This window comes from Diabrotica undecimpunctata, chromosome 1 (genome assembly GCF_040954645.1).
Source record: "Diabrotica undecimpunctata isolate CICGRU chromosome 1, icDiaUnde3, whole genome shotgun sequence".
In the NCBI taxonomy this organism is placed as follows: domain Eukaryota; kingdom Metazoa; phylum Arthropoda; class Insecta; order Coleoptera; family Chrysomelidae; genus Diabrotica; species Diabrotica undecimpunctata.
Genome location: NC_092803.1, coordinates 185,542,056 through 185,568,131, shown reverse-complemented (window position 1 = coordinate 185,568,131; position 26,076 = coordinate 185,542,056). Strand labels below are relative to the sequence as shown.

At 32.7% G+C, this 26,076-nt stretch overlaps 1 protein-coding gene across 1 annotated transcript in view; it reads right to left on the bottom strand.

The window, feature by feature from the left end:
* Positions 1 to 26,076, bottom strand: part of mfas (midline fasciclin) — a 98,349-nt gene that overhangs the window by 39,320 nt on the left and 32,953 nt on the right. Inside the window, exon 3 of the mRNA XM_072520766.1 lies at positions 3,960 to 4,148. Coding sequence (XP_072376867.1) covers positions 3,960 to 4,148 — 189 coding nt within the window. The remainder of the gene's footprint in view (positions 1 to 3,959; positions 4,149 to 26,076) is intronic.

The following is a 26,076-nucleotide window of genomic DNA, read 5'->3' as shown; positions in this document are numbered from 1 at the left end:
TATTTATCATAGGTACTAACTTTGCTGAGTCAGCTTTAGAGTGCAATGTAGTAACAAAACTTGTTTTGGTACCATGAGGTACTACTGACTGTTGCTATGAATTAAAACTGTGATAACATCAAGTGCAGATATAATGAACAAATGACAATAAAAAATGAGTCACCGTGGTTGGTAGTACTACGAGAACCTGCTTTAATTTGTAACATTGTTTTGATGGAAAAGTACTACATATATTTAAAACTTTTTATTTTGAATCATATATTATGTAAAATATTTTAGTTAGCAATAACATATTAATTTATTTTATGGAAATATTAGTTATTTTAAATTATATAATAATTGAATATTGAGTAATTAATTTTTAACTGGAACGACTTTGAAAATAGTTTCCATTTTTAACACTAAACAAAGAAATTTATAGACGTTTTTTTATTCACTATGCCACAAATTGGTATGTTTTCTAGGTCATGAAATAAACTTGATTGATTTAGAACATGTTTTAAAAACATAGATAAATGCATAAAAACAGCATAAAATCTACGAAGTATAAAGTAGTAGAAGTATATAAGTAGCTAAAATCTAGTAAAGGAAGAGTTCAAAAATATACTAAAGCTAAAGGTAAAAAAGCCATGCACAGTGGTTAAAGGCATTTTAAAATCTAACAATTTATATTTGGAAGCCTTGTTGTACAAGGCTTCCAAGGAACCTCCTTTAAATATAAGACGAAGTTGTTTGTCCAAAAAATATTTAATCAAAGTATACTCACTGAACTCATCTCTATACGAAAAGATAGTGACTTTGAATTGCCATGACCTGACAAATAAATATTGGCAAAAAAAGAAATCTCCCTTACTTTGCGAAGAGTATAATCAAAATATAGCACTTTTAAAAAATATAGATAGAACGAACTACATATTCAAAAACTACTCTTCGTTCTTTTTACATACAGATATTATTGTACCAAATTATAGTGAAAACATATATTTAAATAAAAATATTGTTCTCTCTATAACAAGCAATTATAAAGAGGCAATAGCTCTATATACAGATACGCCTAAATCTCCAGATGGAACCGGACGCACTATTTTTATACCATCGGGACGTATAGAAAAGAAATTCAAACTGAACCCGGAGACTTCGATTTATACAGCAGAGGCTATTGCAATATACTAAGCTTTATTATATGTAGCCTAAGTTGATTTTGCCCATACTATAATTTTGTCTGACTCCTTAGCAGTGTTAAAATCTATTGGTAAATATGGACCACCAAACTTACAAGACTGCCCATAGATTTATAGAAATAAATATATTAATCAAACTCTTTTAACCAAAGGAATCAATGTACATTTTCTCTGGATTAAAGCACCTGCGGGATTTGAACATAATGAATATATCGACTTATTAGCCAAAGAAAGCATTTCAACCGATACTGGTATTCTACATAAAGTAACGCTTTCTGATACTATTATTTCTTGCAAGTCAACATTTCTTCGAGAGTGGAGCTACCAGTGGAAGGAATGTGAATCAAAATAGATACTCGTTAATTCAGCCAGATATTCCCAAATCTCCTTGGTACAAGTCTTGTAGAGCTTCCAGGAGGCACATAACTTCCATTATTAGAATATGATTCGGGCACGCATGTTATCCAAAACACTTATTTAAAATACAAGTTTTGGATGATGATAAAGGTGAATATTGTGGGGAGGAAAGTGATTTAGATTATATATTTTTTGGTTGTTCTAAAAATACAGTCTACTCATCCAAACTTATAAATGATTTATTAAAATATAAAATAGCAGCTCCTTGGAACATACTATATTTATTATCACTTGGCTCTGTAGATGTTTACAACTCTTTAATTAAATTTTTAAAAGACAGCAAATTATCATTATAATTCTCTAAAAATGATTTAGTTAATCTTGTACCTTTGTTTTAAACCATTTGTATAACTTCCTATTCTCCGTGACCTAGTGTTGTTGTGTCCTATATAAATTAATGCCTTGATAGGCGCCTAGACGAGAAGAGTGTGTCCATCTTCTCCTAATATCGATGTAATCTTTTATTTTGATAGGACATTTAGATAAATTATAATAATGGATACTGTCTTATTCCTTTTGTATCTGGCTGTATTACGATAAGTCTAAGCAAAAAAAATCTAACAAGGCCAGAAGAAATAAGGATTGGTTTGACGAAGAATGTACATGTTTAAAACAACAAAAAAATGAACCATATAAGAGACTATAGAAGCACAGAATGAGATTAACTCTGGAAGATTATGAAAACCTTATCTTATATAGAGCAACATGCTGCTTCTACGTTGGCTGCATCTTCGGCCCGGCTTTCTACATTAATTTTTCTTTTTAATTAAGGGATGGATATAACGGCCTCAATATTGAACCGATGGGTTGAATTTGTCGACGTAAAATTTAATGGCCATTATATCAAAGAACACCGTAGCTGATCGAAATGATTGAAATTTATTCAATCCAAACGAAAGACCACCTACCACTGAATAGGTTGCCCAAGTCATTAAAAAACTTAAAAATAATAAAGCACCAGGAACTGATCAAATTTGTTGTGAGCTCTACAAGAATGGTGGCGCCGCCCTGCTACAAGCTCTGCATAAACTTTTATTTCTTGTCTGGCAAAATGGTCTCAGAATGATCTCAAGGCGTGAAATGCTCGTTACATAAAAAAGTCGATCAGCTCCAGTGTGACAAACTACAGAGAACAACTGCTTACAAAATACTAGCAAATATTCTCTACGAGAGGCTACAAGTTTACACACTTAGCATAATTGGAAAATAGCAGGCCGGATTTATTCCCGAAAAATCAACAATTGACCACATTCATTCAATAAGACCGATTCTCGAGAAAACGTTAGAATTTAACATTCAAACCTATCACCTATTCATCGACCTCAAGACCACATACGACAGTGTCAAGAGAACAGTACTATACCAATCAATGCGTAAGTTTGTTATACTAGAAAAACTTATTCGATTAACGAGAATGACAATGTATAACTTAAAAGCCAGCGTTAGGATCCAGGGAGAAAGTTCTCGATCCTTTGAGACTAAGGATTTATTCAGACAAGGGGGTGCCCTTGCTGCCCTCGTATCGAGACATACGAATTAGAGACGGCGGTACTATTTACAATAGATCGATACAAACCTTAGCATACGCTGATGACATTGACATAGTAGGGTGCAGCAAGCGAGATGTTGAGCAATATTTCCTAAAATTGGAAACGGCGGCGAAACGGGTCGGTCTAGTCATCAACGAAGACAAAACCAAGTACATGTTCGTTACTACGGATCATATAGCAAATGAGGAATGGGAAACAGCCTTTGGAAGTCATATCTTTGAACGAGTTGATAGCTTCACATACCCTGGCTCGCTAGTGACTACTAATAACAAAACAAGCGAAGATATTAAAAGGCGAAGAATAAACCTTACCGGCCTTACCTGGCCGGAAGGTTGTCGTATCGACGAAATGTGGCTAGCTGGCTGCAACAGCTACGTGTGCGTTGGCTCATCACAACTTATGTAAAATTATCCGGATACAATCAGCCGCAATACTGGCTGTGGCCGGAATCGCAGTAGTGCCCGTTAGCTTAATATTATTCATACTAAGTCAAGACCCAAAACACGATAAGACAACGATAAAAAAGATCAAGAAGGGCGAAGAATATTTATGAAGGTCAGGGTTCTCTGATGATGATATTGATGATGACAATGATAATAATGGTTACGATAAAAAACTAGTTTTCAAGCCAAATTTATATCTGATATTTATTTTTACCATAACCATACCGTAATTTTATGTAAAGCTGTATTTATCATCTATAGGCTTGACCATTAACTTTTATTTTACCCTTCTGTAGGAAAAAAATTAAGAAAAACTACTAGAAATATATCTAAGTACACTAATTGACATAATTAATATTTTAACTTACTTTGTGACACATTCATACTTGGATGCAGTTTCGAAACAATTGGACAAGCTGATTGAAGTTGAAAATAAATCAGGAAGAGCTTTTGGAGCCTTCGTTGATGAATTTTTCTTGCCTTCTTCGTTACTTTGGTCCTCGTCACTGTCTTCGTCGTCATCGGTACTCTCTTCTCTTTCGATGCAAACGTTCTTTCTGTAAAAAAAATGAACACTGTTATTTCCTGAAGAATAATTTATAATTCAATTAATTATTCATAATACAACTGATTTAGAAAACGTTCTTCAGTGGGTAAAACCCGCCACGTAGAGGAGGAAAGCGAAAAAAAATCGCTTTGTCAAGACTTTACACGCCGAAAAAAATGTCTAAAATAAAAAATGTAGCTAAGATAATTTTGAACAAAAACATTTATAAGCATTTTTTGTATAGAATGAACCGTTCAATGTTCAATAAAATTTGTATCAGCTAGACGGTAAAAATTCAATATCTTTTGATCTGAGTGTCCTATCGACAATAATGTTTTAAAGATGCGTTTTAAAGGTTAAGAGTGCAACTTTCGTTTTGTATCTTGCTGCAAATAAACTCAATTTTTATAATTAAAATAACGTTCAGCGATTTATGCCATTTTTTATTATTCTCATGAGATCAAAACCTATAGTATGAAATTTTAGTTTTAAAAGATACTCTGATCAAAAGATATCGATTTTTTACCGTCGAGGTCATACAAATTGTATGTAACATTAGTTTCGCGGGCGCGTTAGTTCTGAGAGAACGGTTCATTCTACGCAAAAATAGCTAATAAACATTTTTGTCCAAAATTATCGTTTTTACATTTTTTACATTTTTCTACATTTTTTATTTCTTTCTTTCGACGGCATATACATTCTTGCTAAATCGATTTTTTTGTGTTTTTGCCCACCTACGAGTGTGTTTTAGGGAAAAGCCCGGGGATAAAAGTGGTAAAAATTTTTTGCATCTTTTTTGGGGTCCCAAAATTGATATTCTCCGTAAAATTCAGCTTGTTCGTATGATTTTTAGGGACACAAGTAATTTTCTACTCAATAAACAAATAATATTTGTAAGAATATTTAAGTATTAGTTTATTATGTTAATTCATTTTTATTGTCTTTTATCAATAATGAACAAATGAAATAAAACAACGGTTATAGGAAGTAGCTTTTAATGGATTCTTTTGGTGAAAAACTAAAATATTACAATTTAGGTTCCCTCTCTTTTTGGTTTAGATTGTAATTCCCAGAGAACGATTTTGAAAATGGAAGCTTCTTGGTGCTTGGTGGATTTTTCCTAGCTATTAATTTAAACTTTATTTTTATTAATATTTATAAACAACTGAGGTTTCTGCAACGATCTACACATAAAAAAATATGATTTCTCTTTAGACCAAACCTCTGGCATTCATTATTTCAAGTTGAGTGCACATGAATCTAAACAGAATATATTTAATTTGCAGAACAACTAAAAAGTGGGTTAATAAATTCGGCTTAGAAAATCATTATTAAATTGATGACTAATTAGAAAAAAAAACAATTTATTTAATTCTAGTCATTTTAATTAAATATAAATCCTTCACACAGTTAAACCGTCTGGAAGTTATTAAGTAATTATATGTACAGGAGGACGTAAAAAGCCATACAATCAAGGTACAAGTTACGATTCAGATTAGATCAATGTTAAAAAGAGTATTATCAAATCGTTATATAGTAGAGCCGAAATTATTTATTCTATCAAAAAAATTGAAAAAAAGCTAATACGTATTTTGGTCAATAATGATAACCTTATTTTTCTGTCACACGTTGGTACTCGTTTTAAATTTCTTGCTGCCATTGGCTCATTGGTATTGTCACTTCAACTCCTCCGAGGACTTCCTTTCTTTATATTTTCCATTACATTATTCTTTGAGGCCATAAATCTTCTGTCATTATGTTTTTATGTCCAAATCATATAAGCTGCCTTTGCCTTGTTTGCCTTTGCATAAAAAAATTGCATATTTTATAATTAATTAGTGTTCAACTGTGTGTAAGTTTAATGGTTACTACACCAGAGAAAGCCGCCCAAGTTATTGCATTAATAGAAAATTAACTTAGCAATCTAGCTGTTGCTGTACAAGTGGATATGATACGCGCAGCCATTCGAAGAGTATTCCAACGTTATGAGTAGACTGGATCATTTCATATACGAACTGGAATAGGTAGAAAGCGATATACAACTGTTCGTAATGATCGCATTATTGTATCAACAATATTAAGAAATTGTCACCTTAATGCCGTTCAAGTGTAACAACAGCTCCGTAAAGTAAAAGGAGTGGTTACTAGTCAGTGGACTTACTGCAGCTCATCATACTTGATAATCTGAACTGAAAGTTGGAACAATGAAGATCTGTTCTGTTCTCAGATGAGACCACTAATACGCCTCTATGGAAGCAACCGAAAAGGAAAAGTGTATCAAAGACGGGAAGAACGATTTGCAGAATGCTGCATTAAAGAGTGTAGTCCTTATGGAGGCAGTTCCTGCATGATCTGGGTTCAATTTCTATGGGGGCACGAACGGATATTGTTCAAATTCGTAGGGATAATCTTCTTTACGAGCGAGAAGGTCTAACGGGTGCTAGATACATCGAGGAGATTTTAGCAATGCATGTGATACCTTACGTTGACTACATTGAAGACAAATTTATTTTTATGCAGGACAATGCAAGGCCGCATAACTCAAGAATTGTGCAAGATTAAATTACCAAAGTCGATTTTCGGGTCATGGAATGACTAGCGTTTAGTTCCGATATCAATCCCATAGAAAATTTATGGAATGGGCTAAAACAAAGAATTCGAGCTAGACTTCATACTCCAAACTCGATCCCAGAACTAATTGTCGCAGTAGAAGAAGAGTGGCTTAACATCCCACAAGAAACAATAGCCAACTTGATTAGATCCATGTCTTATAATTAATGCAAGGGGAGGTCATACCCATTATTAAAACATTAATTTTTAAATTTTGAATTGTCAAATACCCTTTTTGTATTAGCAATAAAAAAAGTTAATTTGCTTAATTAATTATTTGACAATGTTAAACATAAGAAGTCAAAATAAATTCTCATAAACGTACACTCATATTAAAGCATATTAAATTGTCTTTCAAACAGTTTATCCCTTTTTTTTTGATCCGACTAATAGTTTCTAAAAAATATAGTTTAAGTAAAAAGATTAAAGTGGGCCGATTTCTATGTACGCAAGTTTAGTTTAAAACTTAGTTTTCTTGATAATCCTATTTTTTAACGTTTTTTCCGTCAATAAAAGTAGTTTTTGTTGGTGTAAAGATACTAAATACATGGAAGTTCACTGTTATGGTATCTTAAAAATGACCTGTTATTTAGTGAAATTTTGTAGGACGTACATATACAATAGAAAGTTAGACATCATATATCTATATGCTCTAGAACATTTTAAATAGATTTACGATTTATTGTATTTATGTACACATTACTACAACATAGTATTTATTTTAGCATTATTTTCTTTTTAATGGTCTATAATAGAAAGAAGGAATCTATTTTTGTTGTTGTTTTAGTTGTTTTTCGTAGTTACAAAGCAATATTTTATTTTTATGAATTATATCTGCTATTGACCGATATATGGTGATCTGAAATTGATTCCATTATTTCTTGTTTCTCCAATAAGTAATTCTCCACTCATCTTGCCTCTTTCACCTTTATCATTTTTGCTGTATGACATATCAGAATTATTCGATGATGCCCATCATTTTAGCAGCGGTGATATGAAATAGGAAATGGATTTTAACCAAGAAATTTCTGTATTCTGCTTACATCAGTTCGACCAACAATATTTAGGAGATGTCATTCTAAATAGCTAGCGATGGCATCCAATAAATTAAATTCCAACGCCTAAGATGCCATCTCCACAGACTCCCTAATAATCACTTTGCGAAGTAAATTCTAAAAGAAGTTCCTGACAGGGAAAAAGCTCTTAGAACTCCCACGAATGTGGTAGGGAGATAATCTATGGAGCTAATATGTCACTGGGGCCTAATATACCAATTAAAAAGTTTGGAGAAAAGACAATTGATGATAAAAAGAAGTTAGAAGTGCTCACAAAAAAACATATTTAAGACAGATTTAGAAAAGAATCTGTATTGTTTATCGACATACCAAAAGCCAATTTCAGGAACACTAATGGCAGCAACACTAGCAGGATATTCCGCTAAGGATTGATGAAGGAGTATCACCTACCCGAAAGCATCCATCTCTTCCATACTGTTCATCCATAGATCGATCATATACACCAGAGTATTCCAATGGAAGTAGCAGTAAATTCGTTATATTTGTCAGTGTATTTTTAGCTTTGTAATACGGTCTTATTATATAAGTCTTAAAATTTTCTTTACAGCTTCCTACATTCCCATGTTGCAGTTTTTATAGAAGAAATAGAGCTCCTCAAAATCTAATATTACCTCCTGAAGATGCGCACTTTTCAGATATTGGATCATTTGGTGACGAGGAGATGAACGACAGTGATCTGGACACTAATTTTTAACCAGAAAATGAACTTCCACACCTACCTACCAAAAATGAAGACGATGAGTACGACATGGATGATGCGATACCATTATCCATTAGAGTTTTAAATCTGAAGGAACTTAACCAAAAAAAATAAGAAAAAAGATGGGAGCAACTAGAATTGAGTGAGACTTTCAACACAACAAAATCCCCATTCGAAGTGAGTAATGAAGATGAAGCTCTACCTAATGTAATGCAATTTTTTCAAATATATTGGGATATTATATTGTGCAATATATTGCAGAACAAACAAATCTCTACAGTCTTTTACAACCGGAACATCAATCAATCCTTCTCCAAATGAAATTAAATCATTTATAGGAATTTAAGTAGGGAAGAAGAAACTTGAATGAATGTAATGATGATGCTTTCATTTGAAAACTACTGGTGAATTAACACACGCTACACAGTGTTATATTAGATGTGATGCTCATAAAAGGATTTAAAAACGACGTAGACCAATACACTTACAAAATAACAGTGCAGGCAGATGCCAACACAGATCATTTATTGAAAATTGAAGGAGAAAATCAGTACTCCATTGATGAAATTAATGATGATTAGTTACAAATGGACCAAAGTGGGAAATCTTCTCCAATACTTGCCTAAAAAAACCTAAAAAGTGGGTGGATTAAAATGTTTGTAAGGGCAGTCTGGAATAGTTTACGACTTTTTTATTTACACGGAATCCTCTACATTTGATCATATGTTTTTTTCTGAAAAAGTATCTAACCTGAGTTCAGACAGCAAAGTAGTTGTTCAACTATGTAAAACAATTCCTCATGGTTCTATTCATTAGAGCTGATCACACTGTTAAAAACTGAATATGGAATAGACAGCCTGGGAACCATAAGAAGTAACCGATAACGTATTTGTAATTTAAAGTCTCATAAAACTGTAGAGGACCTCTACCTAAAAAAAAGGTAGAGGATCCATTGACTACTAAGTTGATAATAATGCAGGTATAGTAATAGCTGTAGCAAAATGAGGAAACACCATAAATGTATCCCATAGCCCTATTGTCCAAATAAAGAGATACAAAAATGAGAAAAAAAAAGTTGACGTTAGTTGTCCTCAAATAATAAAACAACACAACAAACAAATGGGAGGCGTTGAACTAGCTGATATGCTGATCGCTTTCAAAACAACTTTCAAATCGGGCAATTGGTATTTGGGAATACGCAGCTAATAGAGATTTCTATAAAAAAACTCTTGGCTAGTATACGACATCAGATATGACCAAATCGGACAATTTCTAACTTCTGTTGAGAAGGAGGGATGTAAACTTTGTGAAAGTGGGCATACAACGATTTTCTGTCAAAAATGTGACTTACGTTTGTGCATTGTAACTGGTAATAATTCTAAAAACTGTAACAATTTACCATATAAAGAACAACTGTAAGGTATTTTTTTTTAGTTTTTGTATTTTTTACTTTTAGTGGAACAAAATTATTTGTTTTGCAATTAATAAATGCTTTATTAAATAATAGTTATTTAACCAACAAGTGTATTAATAAGGGCGATTAACAATTGAGATATTTTAACGCGTGAGCGAAGCGAGCGCGTTAATGTTCGAGATTGTTAATCGTCATTTTAATTCACGAGTTCGTTACAAAACTTTTTCGTCGACCGTACTTTTTAGAAATAAAGATCTTAGTTTAAATATTTATTTACTTAAAAATAAACAACAATTTTTTCAGCTTTCATTGACTTTATTCAAAGTTTCCTTAGTGGTAGTTTTATTATAGTAAACATTAATATTCGAAATGGTACAATTACTGAAATTAAAGGAAGATATTGATAAATGATTATCTGCCGTATAGCATTTTGACAAATTTATATTTAAGTCTTCTTGGACCTCTGTAAATTCTGTGATAGAAGAAGTTAAATTCTGGTAGAGTTAAATTAAACTCTTCGTCAATATCCATCCTTTGATTTTTCAAATACACAGAATTTTAAACAATAAAGTAAATAATGACATACAATGACAGATAGTACTAACAGCGGCTACTTGATTTTAAATTAATTTTTTAGTGGGAATATAAATAGGTATATGTTTGGTTGCCTACCCCACAGGTCACTGCCAATCACAGAGTGATTAATTTATACAAGCAATGTATGTTGTGTTGCCTATAATGAAATTGTTCATTAATAAAAAATCATTCATTAATAGGGGTCATTAATCAATGATTTTGAGGGTGTTAAAATTTATCATAAATGGACGGTCGACGGAAATAATTATTTAATTAATTAATTTAATTAATTCAAACTAATTAATAAGTATTATTAATTAGTTTGAAATTTTCAACCCTCTAAAGAAAATCTCCTTCACCTATGCTTCCGAACAAAATCGTCTCTGTAAGCATTTTTAGTGTGTATTGTGGGAAATGTATCCCACCTGATGCATACCGGTTTTTTTTTCAAACGTATATAAAAATTTATAAAAAAAATGTATGTATTGCTTAAAAAGCTTATAATTTCAATGTTTTTATCGGGCCAAAATAATATTCACAAGTACAGTCTCGAGAATAAAGTGGACTGTTTGCTACTAATCAGAAATATTTTGTATACAAACTTTCGTAAAACTTTTCAAGTGTACATAAATTAAATTAATCAATTAATGTTTTTCTGCCGCGTATTTTGTATGAATATAAACCAGACTTTAATCGAGATTTAATTGACGTAAATCAAAAAGAATTGCAACACGTGTAATTTTAAAAGTAGAACTAGGTAAGTAAGCAACGCTTTTGTCCTTTGATAATTATTTACATATTTTGAAATAAAAATAGACTATTAGCTGAAGCTGCAAATGTGTTGAAAGTGTAACGAACAAAAAAACACAATTATTGTTAAAACTATTTGTTTTATTACCACCATTTCAGTGCTCTCCAATTATTTAGAATTGTGCCAAAAGCGGAAGTGAGGTGATTAGTTTTTTTTTATTTCTTATAGTACCATACAGCGCCGCTGAATAGTTCTAATCACATTTTGCCAGTATAACGTCTTATATCTTTCAGTCACGTGATTAGGCGTCGACCTGGGCCACTGTTTTCTTTAAATCCCTTCTTCTAATTACTCGCTAACCTAACAGAGGTATAGTGTTATCATGAATTATCATGTTGGTCTTACCGATGTTTCTCCATGAACACCAATGATTGAGACGATGTAAGCCCTTGTAAGGGGCTCTTTTACCTTCCATGCCATCCTTTACTTGACACATTTGTCCTGCAGGCTGTCCAAGGAATTCTGAGCATTGGTCTAGAGCACAACATCTCGAACGCATCTATACTCTTTCTGTCGATTTGTTTGAGAGTTCAACATTCCGATGCGTACAGAAAAACTAGAAAGACTGATCGTTTTAGTTTAGTCTGTAGTGTTAGGTTATCATGGATCACAGGTCCACTAGATGGATTACAACCTAAAATCGGTGTTATATAGTAATGAACTGAATCTTAGAAGGGTTAAAAAGATAGAGGAATAACGAATTTATGTGGAGGAAAAAATTATAATGCTTAAATGGATGAGTAGGGTGATAAAAGGATATAACTCTTCTTATTCTTCTTCTTCTTCCTCTTTATAAGCAATTCTGCTTGTTTATTGGCGGATTAATACCTCTATGGAAGGTTGTCACTTCATATTTTGCGCGGTCATCTGATACTTTTTCTGCCGATTGGTGACTTATATCTTGCTCCATTCTGCTTATGTGGTTATTCCATTCTTTTTTTATATTTTGTGTTCATTCATTTATACACTGTCTAATACTGTCTAATACACACATTTTCTTCTAATGTCTTCACTTCTCTGTCGATCTCTCAGCGTATTTCCTTTAATTCTTCTCGGTACTCCCATCTCTGCCGTTTCCAATAACCTTTGCGTTGAGGGATTGTATCGGGTCTTATTTCTGAGGCCTATGTCATTATTGATCTTACACTGACTTTATAAATTCTTAACTTCATCTCAGTGTTAATGTGTCTGTTTCGCCATATAGTGTTATTAAGGCATCCTGCCAGTCTATTTTCTTTTTTCTCTCATTCTCTTATTCTCTCTCCTGTTGCCGACAATAATGTAGCGTAGAATATTTTTTAAATAATTTTAAACTGTTTGTCCTTGTTCTAGTGCAGTGTTTTGTACAATTTATGTTAAATTTTATGTTTATTACATTCTGCGCTTGCTGGATAGCCCAAATTTGACGAAATGCTTGATACTTGTTCAATACCGTGCCATCAATTTCTATTTTACATCTGGTTGGTTCTTTGCTGGCTACTATTGTTTTAGTTTTCTGAGATGATTTTGTCATCTCATTGCTCTTATGTTAAATCTGTGTACCAGTCTTTGCAGACTATTAGGATGAAACCTTAGATTAACGAAACCTCTTTAATCTAAGGATGAAACTCATAATAACTATATTACGAAAAGTAAGAGATGGCGCGAATTGATGCCAAAGTGAGAGATCATAGGTTAGGATGATTCCTGTATGTTTAATAACTTAATACAAAGATTTACTAATTTGTTACAAGTTTCTGGAAGTAGAAGGAATTAAGACCAAAAAAGGTTTCGGAGGAGGTGTTTAGGCGGAACATATATGACATAAGACAGAAACTTAAAGATAAATGTAATTAGGAAATCTGCGTAGGAATAAAGACAAATAATTAAAAAAGAATGAATTCTTCAAACTTAGTTTTCGGGTTAAATAACGTCGATTTTGGCTACAACAAACGTTCATCTGCTTCTTTGCAGTCTTCATCAGGACATTCGAGGTCTCAGTCTCTTAACTTCCCAGCTCACTACACTTATATATTGTTAACTGTTGTGCACAGTGAACAGTATACTGGTAATCTAATCTGGAGAATCAGTAGATTGACACAGATTCTTTAACAAATATTGCAGAGAGAGATAGTCGAATTCTCACCGTAGCCAAATTCGAGGCGGTTCAACCCGAAAACTGAGAAAAGGTTATTACCGAAATAATAATAATAATAATATTTAATAATATGGGTATGGGTTATATATACATATACGTATACGGAAAGCTCCAGAGGAAATTGACGATGAAGACTTCTTCTTCTTCTTCTTCTTTCTCCTTGTATGTAGGCTTTAAAGCCTGTTTCTTCTTCAATATTAGCCTCGTAAATTGTCTACCAATACTTCTTCGTCCATTTGGTGACTTATCTCGTGCTATTCGTACTATCCTATCCTCTGCCGTTCTACTAATGTGGTCGTTCCACTCCTGTTTCCGTTTTGTCACCCATCCATTTATGTATTCTATATTGCATGCTCTTCTTATGTTTCCGCTCTCTCCCTATCCAAGAGACTTTTCCCTGATATTCGTCGGAGTATTTTCATACCTGTTGTTTCTAGTAGTCGTCTCCTTTTAGATGTATCAGGTCTTGTCTTCGCCGTGTATGTTAATATAGATTTAATTGCTGATTTATAGATTCTTGTTTTTGTGTCTTGTCTGAAGTGTTTGTTCTTCCAGATTATGTCATTAAGAGATCCCGTCGCTTTACTTGCTTTTAAGCTTTGTTGTCGTACTTCTTCTTCAACATCTCCGTAACTAGTTATATCTATTCACAGATATCTAAACCTTGCTTCCTGCTTTATTATTTTTCCATCAATATCGATTTTACATCGTAGTGGGTATTTAGATGCTGTCACACATTTGGTTTTTTCTGCTGATATTATCATATTGTATTTCTTGGCTGTTGTATTGAAGATGTGTGTTAATCTTTGGAGCTCGTTTTCTGTCTCGACAATTAATGCGGCGTCGTCGGCATAACATAGTATTTGGATTTCTTTGTTACCCATTCTGTAACCATGACCTTTACGTACTGCTTGTATTATTTCGAACATTATAATATTAAAGAGAACTGGGCTTAACCAGTCACCCTGTCTGACTCCGCTTTGTACTGGTATACAATGTTTTAGTTTTCCATTTATCTTTGCCTGCATTCAATTATTGAAGTAGATGTTTTCGATGGTTTGTATAATATTGATTGGTATGTTTTTTTATACAGTAGGTGTAAGACGTCTTCGACTTGGATGCGATCGAAAGCCTTTGTTAGGTCTATAAAATATAGATATGCTGGTTTATTTTACTCGATGGTTTTTTCTGTAAATACTTTCTTCTCCGTGTTTCAGAAGCTCGTTAGTTATTCCATCTGGTCCTGGTGACTTTCTATTTTTGAGTGAATTTATGGCTATTTCTACTTCCTGAAAACTGATTTCTATTTCGTGTCTTAATTCAGGTACGTTCTTGTGTTGATTATTATTTTCCTTTCCTTTAAACTGTTCTGTCAGGTATCTTTCCCATTCGTTTGCTGGTATGTTATTGTATTCCTTCAATTATGCCATTTCTTTCCATTGGTTTCTTATAAATCTCCATATTTGTTTTTGTGTGCCGTAGAAGTCGCTTTCCATCCTTTTTTTAAACTGTTCCCAGTGTTTATTTTTTTTTCTTCCTACCAACTGCTTTGTTTCATTTCGTATTCTTCTATAGGTGTCTCTTGATTCTGGAGTATTTGATGTTGTGTTATTCGTTTAGGCCTCTCGTTTCTCTTTACACATCTCTTTTATTTCTTTTCTGAGCCATGGTATATTGTTGTTATTTCTTTTGTTCAGTATGACTTTGCGTTTTCCTAGAGCTTCTGTTGCTTCTTCTTCAATGTTGTTTTTAATTTTCTTCCAGCTCGCATTTATATCATCGATGTCGTCTATTTGTTTCAGCTGTATCTTCTGTACTAGCCTCCTTTGGTAGATTTCTCTTGTAGAGTTGCTTCTATTGAATTCTATTAAATTTTTCCTCGGTGATTTCCTGTACGCTGTTTTCAATGTAGAGCTGCTGGATGGAAAGTTGACGAAGTTACTGCGATATCTGGTTTTCTAGTTATTTATTGGATGGTGGAGCCTGGTGATTGTATTACACCATTGAATATGAAGTGAAGCTAATTAATTAATTACAAATGAATTGGAAAATGTAAAATAAGCAGCTGTTAGGTTATATAGAACGTAACAATTATTTATAAAAAATCAGAGACTGGCATGGCTGGAATACGTCCAGAGGTCAGAAAGCACAAAAGCGACTAGAAAAATTACAAGCAATTACAAGTGCTTCACGTTACTTTAGGCACTATATTCTTGTGATTTTTTTCATTTTATTTTCCTTTTTAAATGATACGTTGTAACACGCCACTGACTGTGTTTTAAAATAAGACGCAAAATATTTATTATTTATTATTACCACGACCAAAATGTGTTTTTAAAACGATAGATAATTTATAAAGCTATTGCTATTACGTGATTTGGCATTAAAAACATCTTAAAACCTCAAAAAAAACATCTTAAAACTTTGTGGTTAACCTGCACCAGTTCTTTTATGTATATCCTTGACAGTTTATGGTCCATGATTTTCTAAAAGTTCATTGCACTTCTTCAAGAAGTCGCTAATTGGAAAGACGAGTGTATGGTAGAAATTTAATAGATGAAACTTCGAGTAGTAATTTTTTTAATTTGTTTTCGAATAATTTCTACAAATATTGAATTTAACTGTGCAAAATTGTTGGCACTGTGTTTTCTACAATGGTAAACGTTAACTGTTTGCTCACTAAAATCGCAAATTATTATTCTTTTACCTCACTAATTTCTTTGTTACGTTGTCGATAATTGTTTTCACCCATTTTATATTATTAAAAAAACCTATGAAAACCTTATCCATGTTCGTTTGTCTGTCTGTCCGTGAACACAATTCCTCAGTTATTAAAACAGTTAAAATAACAAATGAGATGTCGAATGGGAGCTTATAATCCAAAGATGGTATTAAATGTAAGAAATTTGACCTCGGACTTCCGGTTCCAGAAATGCAACCGAAAGTACTTTTTTTAAGTCAACCAAATAATACAACCAACATAATATATAAGCGACGGAAACAAATATATAATTCCGGTTTTTATATTACTTCCAGTTAAAAAGTTAGAAAGTTTGGCAAAAATGTAGTGAAATCAAATATCAATTGACATAAAGTTGCACGAAGAGTTCAAATATCGACTTTCGGTTCTACTTCCGGTCACGTTGGGTAAAAACCTAGGACTGGAAGTCCAATTGCTTGTTATATTATTGTATATGTTGCCACTTAAGCCCTATTAATTAATTTAACAATTATATTCACAAAAGAACTGTAAACTTTTTTTGACTGTAAACACTACAAAATAACAAGTATAAACCAATTACTATTTTAATGTGAATAAGCCACAATTGAAGTTTAAAATAAGTTTATTGACGTTTCAATTTCCATTTCGGAAATATTTTTCAAAATACAAACATTAATAAATTAATCAAATTTTGTTTTTTGTTACTTGGTGAAAAATTCTTCTAATAATTTAATTTTATCTGACTTATTTATTATGACAATTCAGATATATATTAAACATGTTAAAGTAGACGACTATTGCCAATATAGTAGCTGAGTTGCGTTCCTGGGACGACTTTATTGTAAGATAGTTCATTCGATTACATGAAATTAATTTTAACTTAAGAATATCCGTCACAAAAATCTTAGCATGTGATTTGTCTTTAAAAAGACAACCATATGCCATGATGAAAGTAAAATTTTCCTGTTAGTGATTCCATTCCGTAGTAAATTATGAGAAAAAAACAAGAAAAAACCATAAATGATGTGTCCTCGATATGTTACTGATTTACTAATAGTGGTATTTTTCTTTTATTAACTTCCTCTTTTAATAGGGGAACCACTTTTTTCGTTTTACCATATGTTTCGTTTACGACTATACTTGAATCATTCCATTGAACCCTATGTACATTTTGCCGAGTGTTTACATATTATTTGAGATCTATAAAATTCTCTATTTTTCATATAAGATTGATATTCACTTATTTTAACATTTAATGATCTTGATGTTTCACCTAAATAAAACTGATCGCATTCACAGGCTATTTTATTAATACAATTCTTTGTTCTTTCTTGTTCATTGTTAGGTTTAGTTAGATCTCAATGCGTTTGTTGTTTTGAATGTTGTTGAAATGTAGAATTTATTTCCGATGTTTTTAAGTTTTTCTGATAATCCGTTTATGTTCTTCTTCTTATAGTGCCGTGCACCTATAGTGCGTTGGCGAATTATCTTAAGGCCAGACGTCTGTCTTTTGCGGCATGCAAAAGATCGCCAGTGTTATTTATGCCTGTCCAGTTCTTTATGTTCCTTAGCCATGACATTTGTTTGCCATTCCTCTCTTGCTTTCAATCTTTCCCTGGATGATTAGTTGAGGGATTGCGTATTTTTTTCCTCTCAGAATATGGCCGAGGTATCCAATTTTTCGTACCTTGATCAAATTGAGTAGTTCTCTCTCAGTATTTGCCTTTCTTAAGACTTCCTCGTTTCTCACCCTACCTGTCCATGGTATGCGGAACATTATTTGCAACATCCATATTTCGAAGGCCTCCAACTTATTAATGGAAGGTACTCTTAACGTCCATGTTTCCATGCCGTATAACAAGATTGCAGATGTAGCGCAGATTGATGGAAAGATTGAGGTTACATAGTAGCGGTTTAAATTTGATAAAAGCTGGTCTTGCTTGTTCGGTACGGCATTTTATTTCTTGTTGGGGATCCCATTGGTCATTTATCACCATTCCCAAATATTTAAATGTTTACACTTGATCGATTGGAGCATTATCTACTTGCAGTTGTATTCTTAAAAGTGCGTTTTTTCTTATTGCCATGCATTTAGTTTTTCCAGCATTTATCTTCAAGCCATATATTTTTCCTACGGTGTTTATTTTATTTAACATCAGCTGCATATCATATTCATTGTCTGTTATTATCGCGGTGTCGTCGGCGTAACGAATGTTTTTTATCGGGAACCCGTTTACTTTTGTTCCACACTCAGAGTCTTCCAGTGCCTCTGCAAAAATGTTCTCCACATAGAGATTGAATAGCATAGGAGACAAAATGCACCCCTGTCGCACGCCTGTTAAAATTTCAAATGCTTCTGTGTTGGTTGATTTGTTCAGTCTCACTCGTGCTTTTTGATTCCAATAGAGATTCAGGATAACTCTTATATCTTTCTCCTCAATGTTAGCGTTATGTAGCATTTATATCATTGCGTCATGTTTTAGGGTGTCAAACGCTTTATCATAATCGAGGAATGTTATGACTATATCCTTTCGTTGATCCATGCAATTTTGTACAAACGTATTCAAGCAGAAAGCTGCTTCACGTGTACCCAGTCCGCTCTTGAAACCAAATTGTGTCTCATCGCTTAGATCTTCCAGCTTTCTGAACATTCTTGTGTGAAGAATGCGAAGAAACACCTTAACAGATGGCTCATTAAACTTATCAGTCTGTGGTCTTTGCATTTTGTCGCTGTTAACAAAGAAACCAACGAAGCCTTTGGAAAACAGAATATATAGAACTTTATTAGAAGTTTTAAAGTTTATTTAACAACTTATCAAAGAAGATACACCTCATTACAGTAATACACCTCATGTTTATGGAGTACCGAAAGTGGTACGAATATACCACTCAGACCTATTTGTAGTAACATGAATTATCCTTGTAGTGAACAGATGACACATTTATAAAAAATACACAACATTTTTTAAATGAATTATTAAATTGAATTTAATTTAAATAATTTTTTAGTAAACATAATAGTTAACATAAACAGTTTATTTACAAATTTGCCATTAGATAAGACTTTAAATATAATCAAAACAAAATTAGGGAATAATGATACATTGGCAACTAGAACAAGACTAAAATATCAGCTATAATGGAGTTATTGACATTATGTACTGATAATACCTATTTTCAACTAAATAATGACTGGATATATGGAGATATGAAGATGATGTATTCTCAATATGGCCTCATAGATCAGAGTTGTTGGACACACTCCTGAATGATATAAACGATAAATAAGAGACAATAACATTTGCCATGGAAAAGAAATATAATAACACACTTCCCTTCCTGGATGTTTTATTCTTTAAAAACGATACTGGATATGAGACTTAGTTGTATAGAAAACCAGCTCACACCAACAGACATCTAAAAACAAATCAAAACACAACGTTAATATTAAAAAGGGAATCATTTAATCATTATACGATAGAGCCAAAACTACTTATTGTAACGAAAATTCGGTTTTATAGGAAAAATATGTGTTAACATCTGTTAAAAAATAATTATCCTTTATCTTTTATAGGTAAGGAATTTTCAGCAATCGGTCGAATAGAACAGAACAACTTAGAATAAGATCCTACAACATGCACAAGGAATAATACGAGGAAAATAACAATACCATACATAAAAGAATTATCAGAAAAACTTCTTATAATAATATATAATAATATATAATAATAATATAAAGCTTGCTTATTGTTAGATCTTTAATTTTGTTTTTATATTGAATTTTATCCCTTACGACAGTTGCATTCCCATTGTATGCTGTTAGGAAAATAACAATACTATACATAAAAGGATTATTAGAAAAACTTAAAAAGATAGGAAATAAATTCAACATTTTAACAACATTCAAAACAACAAACACTTATACACAAATTATAATTCGTTATGTTCTGAATCAAGCACAAAAGTCGTACGTAAGTACATAATAATGTATAATCATTTGAAGTCCTAATTTTTATTTACTACGAAATTTGTAAATAATTTGTTTTAATTTTAATACTAACAAATCACTTATTTAGCACAGCCTTAACTTGAAGTTTGAACAAGAGCGGTGAAAGGCTACATCCTTTTCTAAAGATTGTAAATATGTAAATAATTTTTGATTGCTTTCTGCCCATCTTAACAAATATTTTCTTATCATAATACAGTTCTTTGAGAGCCAAGAAACCTATGCACTGATGAACTCTTTATCGCCGTCGCTAATTCTGTAAGGTGAGCATGGCCTACTGGGAATTATTGACTCTACTATTGGTTCAGCTATAGTTTGATTAGCATGCTCTTGGAAGACAAGGCTCAGCCTAGAGTGACCATCTATTTCATAGGTTCTCGCAGGACCTGAATGTATCAGGATTAAACAGATAAAAAGCTGAGCAAATACCGACAAAGGGTCTGACGAACAGGCATGATCAGCAAGGAAAAGTATCCATTGAAGCAATGCCTCGACCTAAAAGAAGCTTGACAGAGGGAGTTAAACTTATCCAGATGCAGATTATACATAATCGATCTTTAAGGTCGCAGTGTGGAAAGATCTACAAGGACAAACGGCCTATTTATTTATAGTTTGCCATCTATCTACAAGCTTCTGTTATGTCTAATTGCGAGCGTGTCCTAAGCATACGTATTGCTTTTCATGGTTTATATCGAGTTATAGTATCGTGCGCTTTTTCTAAATTGATAAATATTATGTAAGTAATTCTTTTCTTTAATAGATATCCTTTTGTCCTGTAATTGTGGCAATACCAAGAAGTTATCTACAGATGCTCTAAATGTAATAAACTACTTTAAATTTAATAAACCACTTTTATGTTATCACAATTAAAAGGTCGCAGTGTGGAAAGATCTACAAGGACAAACGGCCTATTTATTTATAGTTTGCCATCTACAAGCTTCTGTTATGCCTAATTGGAAGTGTGTCCTAAGCATACGTAATGCTTTTCATGGTTTATATCGAGTTATAGTATCGTGCGCTTTTTCTAAATTGATAAATATTATGTAAGTAATCCTATTCTTTAATAGATATCCTTTTTTCCTGTAATTGTGGCAATACAAAGAAGGTATCTATGGATACTCTGAATGCCATAAACCACTTTAAATTTAGTTTCGTTTTTTTAACAATTTTTACCTGAAAGGCTGATGTTATCACACTTAATTGTAATAAAAATTACATATAAATACAATATTTAAACTATGGAAACATAAGAAAATATCGAACATTTACTTGAAATTTTGTAGATGATAAGTTAGCATTACAAATATTATTCAAATGATACAGGACGCCTGTATCAGAATTAGCATTTCAAATAAATCTATTGAGAATATATCAGTAATCCTGGTAAATAATTTAAAATGTTTGGATGCAAGAGTAGATAAGAACAAAATCGGAAAAAGTGAAATAAAAGACAATGTTCAACATAACAGAAGAATTCTTTTATGAACTTTCTTTGTTGGGATAAAAATATCTTAAATAAAAATAAGAAACATGCAGAAATTAACATAGTTCATTATTTGGTAGGGGTAGTGGGATTTGAAAATAAGTCCATAAATAAAGTGTGAATTCCAGTGTAAAAGCTTTAAAACTTAATTATAGATTACAAAAAATAGAGACTTGATTAAGAATAATGTTTGATTGGTATGCACCAGGTCGAAAAAACTGCGGTAGACCAAGGTGACCTTAAAACGAACGATTCAAACGTGTATCTTCGACTTATAGCGCCCGTAGTTGACGGTAATAGCCTAGTTAACGTCATTCTCTAAGAAATATGGAAGGATGACGCCCCCAGTCCAAATTCCATACCAAACAGTGACTTTTCTGGATGCATTGGACGCTTTTGGATCTTATTTTGATTATTATTGTCCCAAATTCGACAATTATGTTTGTTAACCTATTATTTTTTCCAAAAATAAACCTCATCGCTGAAGATAATTGCTCTTTGAAAATTAGTTAGTATTCAAACTGCTAAAGAGTCTATTCACCAAGGCACGTCCTTGTCTATGGTAATTTACCTTTAGCTTCTGAATCGGCTCTTGAGCATTTTGAATACTGACTTATTTTCACCAAGCAATCATCTTCAGCGAAGAGGCTCATTTTTGGATAAATTAATGCATCATCTGATGCATCAAGAACTTATTATTAAAACCAATATCATGAGAATCCTAAAACTTAGATGACATACCATTCTTGTCTAAAAAAATGTGTTTGTCCTATTTGTTAACGGGGAATCTTTGTTTTCTTCTCTCTCTGATAAAGCTTTGTTTAAAAATGATTCTCAAAAAGAGCCTGCTTTCTATTCTGTATTAGATTGTGCTATTTTTCTCGTACTTCATTGACTACATATTATTCCTGTTGCATATTAAAACGGAAGCCAAAATATATCGCATTCTGCAAGAATTTATAGATCTATTTTTCAACCTTCGCTCTCTGACACATTTTTAGCTAACAAGTACATAATAATCTTAAGATGAGTTATCACATCTTCAAATTACTGTACGTGATATAATTATAAACAACTTTTCAAAATCTTAGAAATGATAATTCTTTAATTATGATACAAACGTGATGCATTATAAATAATTTATATTCTTAAAACAATAAAATCACCTTGAAAGTGGCTTGTTGCTGTTAAGACTAGATGAAATGCAATCTTCGTTTCTTCCTTCATAACAATTAACGGGTTAATTACGAGTTGCAAGCTATTTCAGCATCACACGGATATAAGCGGTGTATAGTATAGCTATCAAGATATCATCTTTCTAAACTAGCAACTAAAGTCATCTTCTATATATATTTTATTATATTATTTATTATTTCAAATAATATATTTGATGTCTGCAATTGTAGTAGAGATTTTTTATAAATTTAAAATGTTTTAACCAATAAAATCAAATCTCAATGTAACGATGTATCGAAATTAACTGTGATAAAGAACCAGTATCAAAAGAAGAAATAATTTAGATGCCGATTTAAATACTTTGATTCTGAAAGAAAAATTTCTATAATCGTCTAGACGGGATAGCATTTGATCTTGTATGGCAAGCTGCCCCAAATTTTATTATTCTAACCTTTCTTCTTCTTCAAGTGCCATCTCCGCGGCGGAGGTCGGCAATCATCATAGCTATTCGAACTTTTGAGACGGCTGCTCTGAAAAGTTCATTTGATGTACATCCGTACCACTCTCTCAGGTTGCGCAGCCATGACATTCTACGCCTCCCTATGCTTCTCTTTTCTTGGATCTTTCCCTGCATGATCAGTTGGAGCAAGGTGTATTTCTCTCCACGTGTAATATGTCCAAGATATTCCAATTTTTTTGTTTTTATTGAATTTAAAATTTCCATTTCTTTGTTCATCCTTCTCAGAACCTCTTTGTTTGTGACGTGTTCTGTCCATGATATTTTCAGAATTCTTCTGTACACCCACAGCTCAAATGATTCCAGTTTTTTCATTGATGTAGCATTCAAGGTCCAAGATTCCATTCCATAAAATAAGGTCGAAAAAACATAGCACCTCGCCAACCTAACTCTTAGTTCCAGTTTTAAATCCCTGGTACATAGAACTCTTCTCATTTTGTTGAAATTTGCTCTAGCCTTTTCTATTCTTATTTTTATCTCCTGATTGTAATCATTTGTGGAGTTAATCATTGTTCCCAGGTATGCATATTTGTCCACTTGTTCGACGTTGGTTTCGTTTATTAGAAGACTCTCGTTATTTCTTTGAGTTTTCGATATTCTCATAAATTTCGTCTTCTTGACATTCATTGTTAGACCATACTCTTTTCCATACTCTGCTATTCTGGTCACCAGTCTCTGAAGATCTTCAATGTTTTCGGCTAAAATCACAGTGTCGTCCGCATATCTAATGTTGTTAATGGGAACTCCATTTACCTTTATTCCAGCTGTTTCACCCTCAAGAGCTTTTTTCAGGACCTCTTCGGAGTAGGCGTTGAAAAGAATTGGCGACAATACGCATCCCTGTCTTACTCCACATCTAATTTCAATTTCTTCTGACAGCTGTTCGTTAACACGTACTTTTGCTCGCTGTTTATAGTATAAATTTGATATGATCCTGAGGTCGTTGTAGTCAATCTTCTTTGATTTCAGGACATTCATTAAATGTTCATGTCGTACTTTATCGAATGCTTTATTATAGTCAATAAAACATGCGTATATATCTTGATTGACGTCCAGGCATCTTTGTATTAGTATATTAAGTGAGAAAAGAGCTTCACGTGTTCCTAGCCCTTTACGGAAACCAAATTGTGTATTATTAACGTCTATGTCCAGTTTGTGATATATTCGGTTATGGATGACTTTAAGTAGTAACTTTAGCGTATGAGACATTAAGCTAATGGTGCTGTAATCGCTGCATTCTCTTGCGTTTTTCTTTTTAGGGAGACAAATAAAAATAGATGTCAACCACTCTTTGGGTAATACGCCTGAACTATAAATTTGGTTCAAAAGTGTCACTAAAACATCAATGTGCTTCTCATCTAGAATTTTTAGGATTTCTATAGGAAGCATATCAGGTCCAGGGCTTTTCCCGCTCTTCATTGTTTTTAATGCGTGCAATATTTCTTCTTTTGTAATATATGGACCTATTTCTTCTGACGTAAGTTCTATGTGCTCCAGATCTCCTCTTTCATCATCGAACAATTCATCGATATATTCTGCCCATCTAACCTTTAAGACGCATCAATTGTAGTGTAAAGGAGAACCGTTTTGCTCAATAGCTCTGCCGATTTCCACTTTTCGAAAAAATGATACAGACTAAAACTGTTGCAAATGCGATTTCCTATAATTTCTTCTTTACAAATTTTTGCGTGCACTCGATATTTTCTAGTGGAAGGGGGAAGCATAATTATCGCGAAGCATTTACGACATGAATATATCCAAACAAAAATGAAGTGAATTATATTTTATACAATTTTGATTTCTTTAATATTTTTGCTAAATTCAATATTTAATATCGTAGGTTCATTTCTGTTTATGGCTTGCTGCTGATGACGTGACCGCCTAGGAATCGTTAGGCTAAAGGCCTTAAAAATTGATTTCGGCAAAAAAATGAAAGAAATCAAAATTGTATAAAATGTAATTCTCTTTATCAGATTGTCTTGGGTAGCATTCGAGAAAATAACATATCCTTAGATAAACTTAAAATAGATTTTGAAAAAGATCCTATTTTCCACGACTCTGGCGCATAAATCAAGCTGGATTTGACCGATTGTATTGGCTTTAAGGGCTGCTGTGTTTGTAGCTGATTGGCATAGATCTTCATCATCATCATCACTAGCTCGACAACCCTTTTTGGGTCTTGGCCTGTTCCAGGATTCTTCTCCATTCTGATCTGTTTCATGCTTTTTTTTCTCCAGTTTTTTTATTTTTAAGGTTGTTTTATCATTTTCTATTTGTTCTAAGTATCTCAGCTTCGGTCTTTCTCTTGATCTTTTTCCTACTGGCATCTGTTTGAATATTTTGTTTGGTATTTCGCCTTCTTCCATTCATTCTACATGTCCTATCCAACGCAGCCGTCCTATTTTAATGAATGTTATAATATCCGGATCCTGGAATATTTTGTATAGTTCGGAGTTGTATCTTCTTCGCCATATTCCGTTTTCTTTTGTGCCCTTATATATGTGTAGCAAGATTTTTCTTTCGAAGGTGGCTAACAACGTTTCTCTCTTTTAGTGAGTGTCCAGGTTTCTGAGCCGTATGTGAGTACCGGTCTTATTAGGGTTTTATATAGATCGACATAGATCTTAGACTTAAAAAAAGGTTAACAAGAATAAATCACGCGATCTATAGGACCATTTTACATCACCTCCACGTGAGATGTTCATGCCCC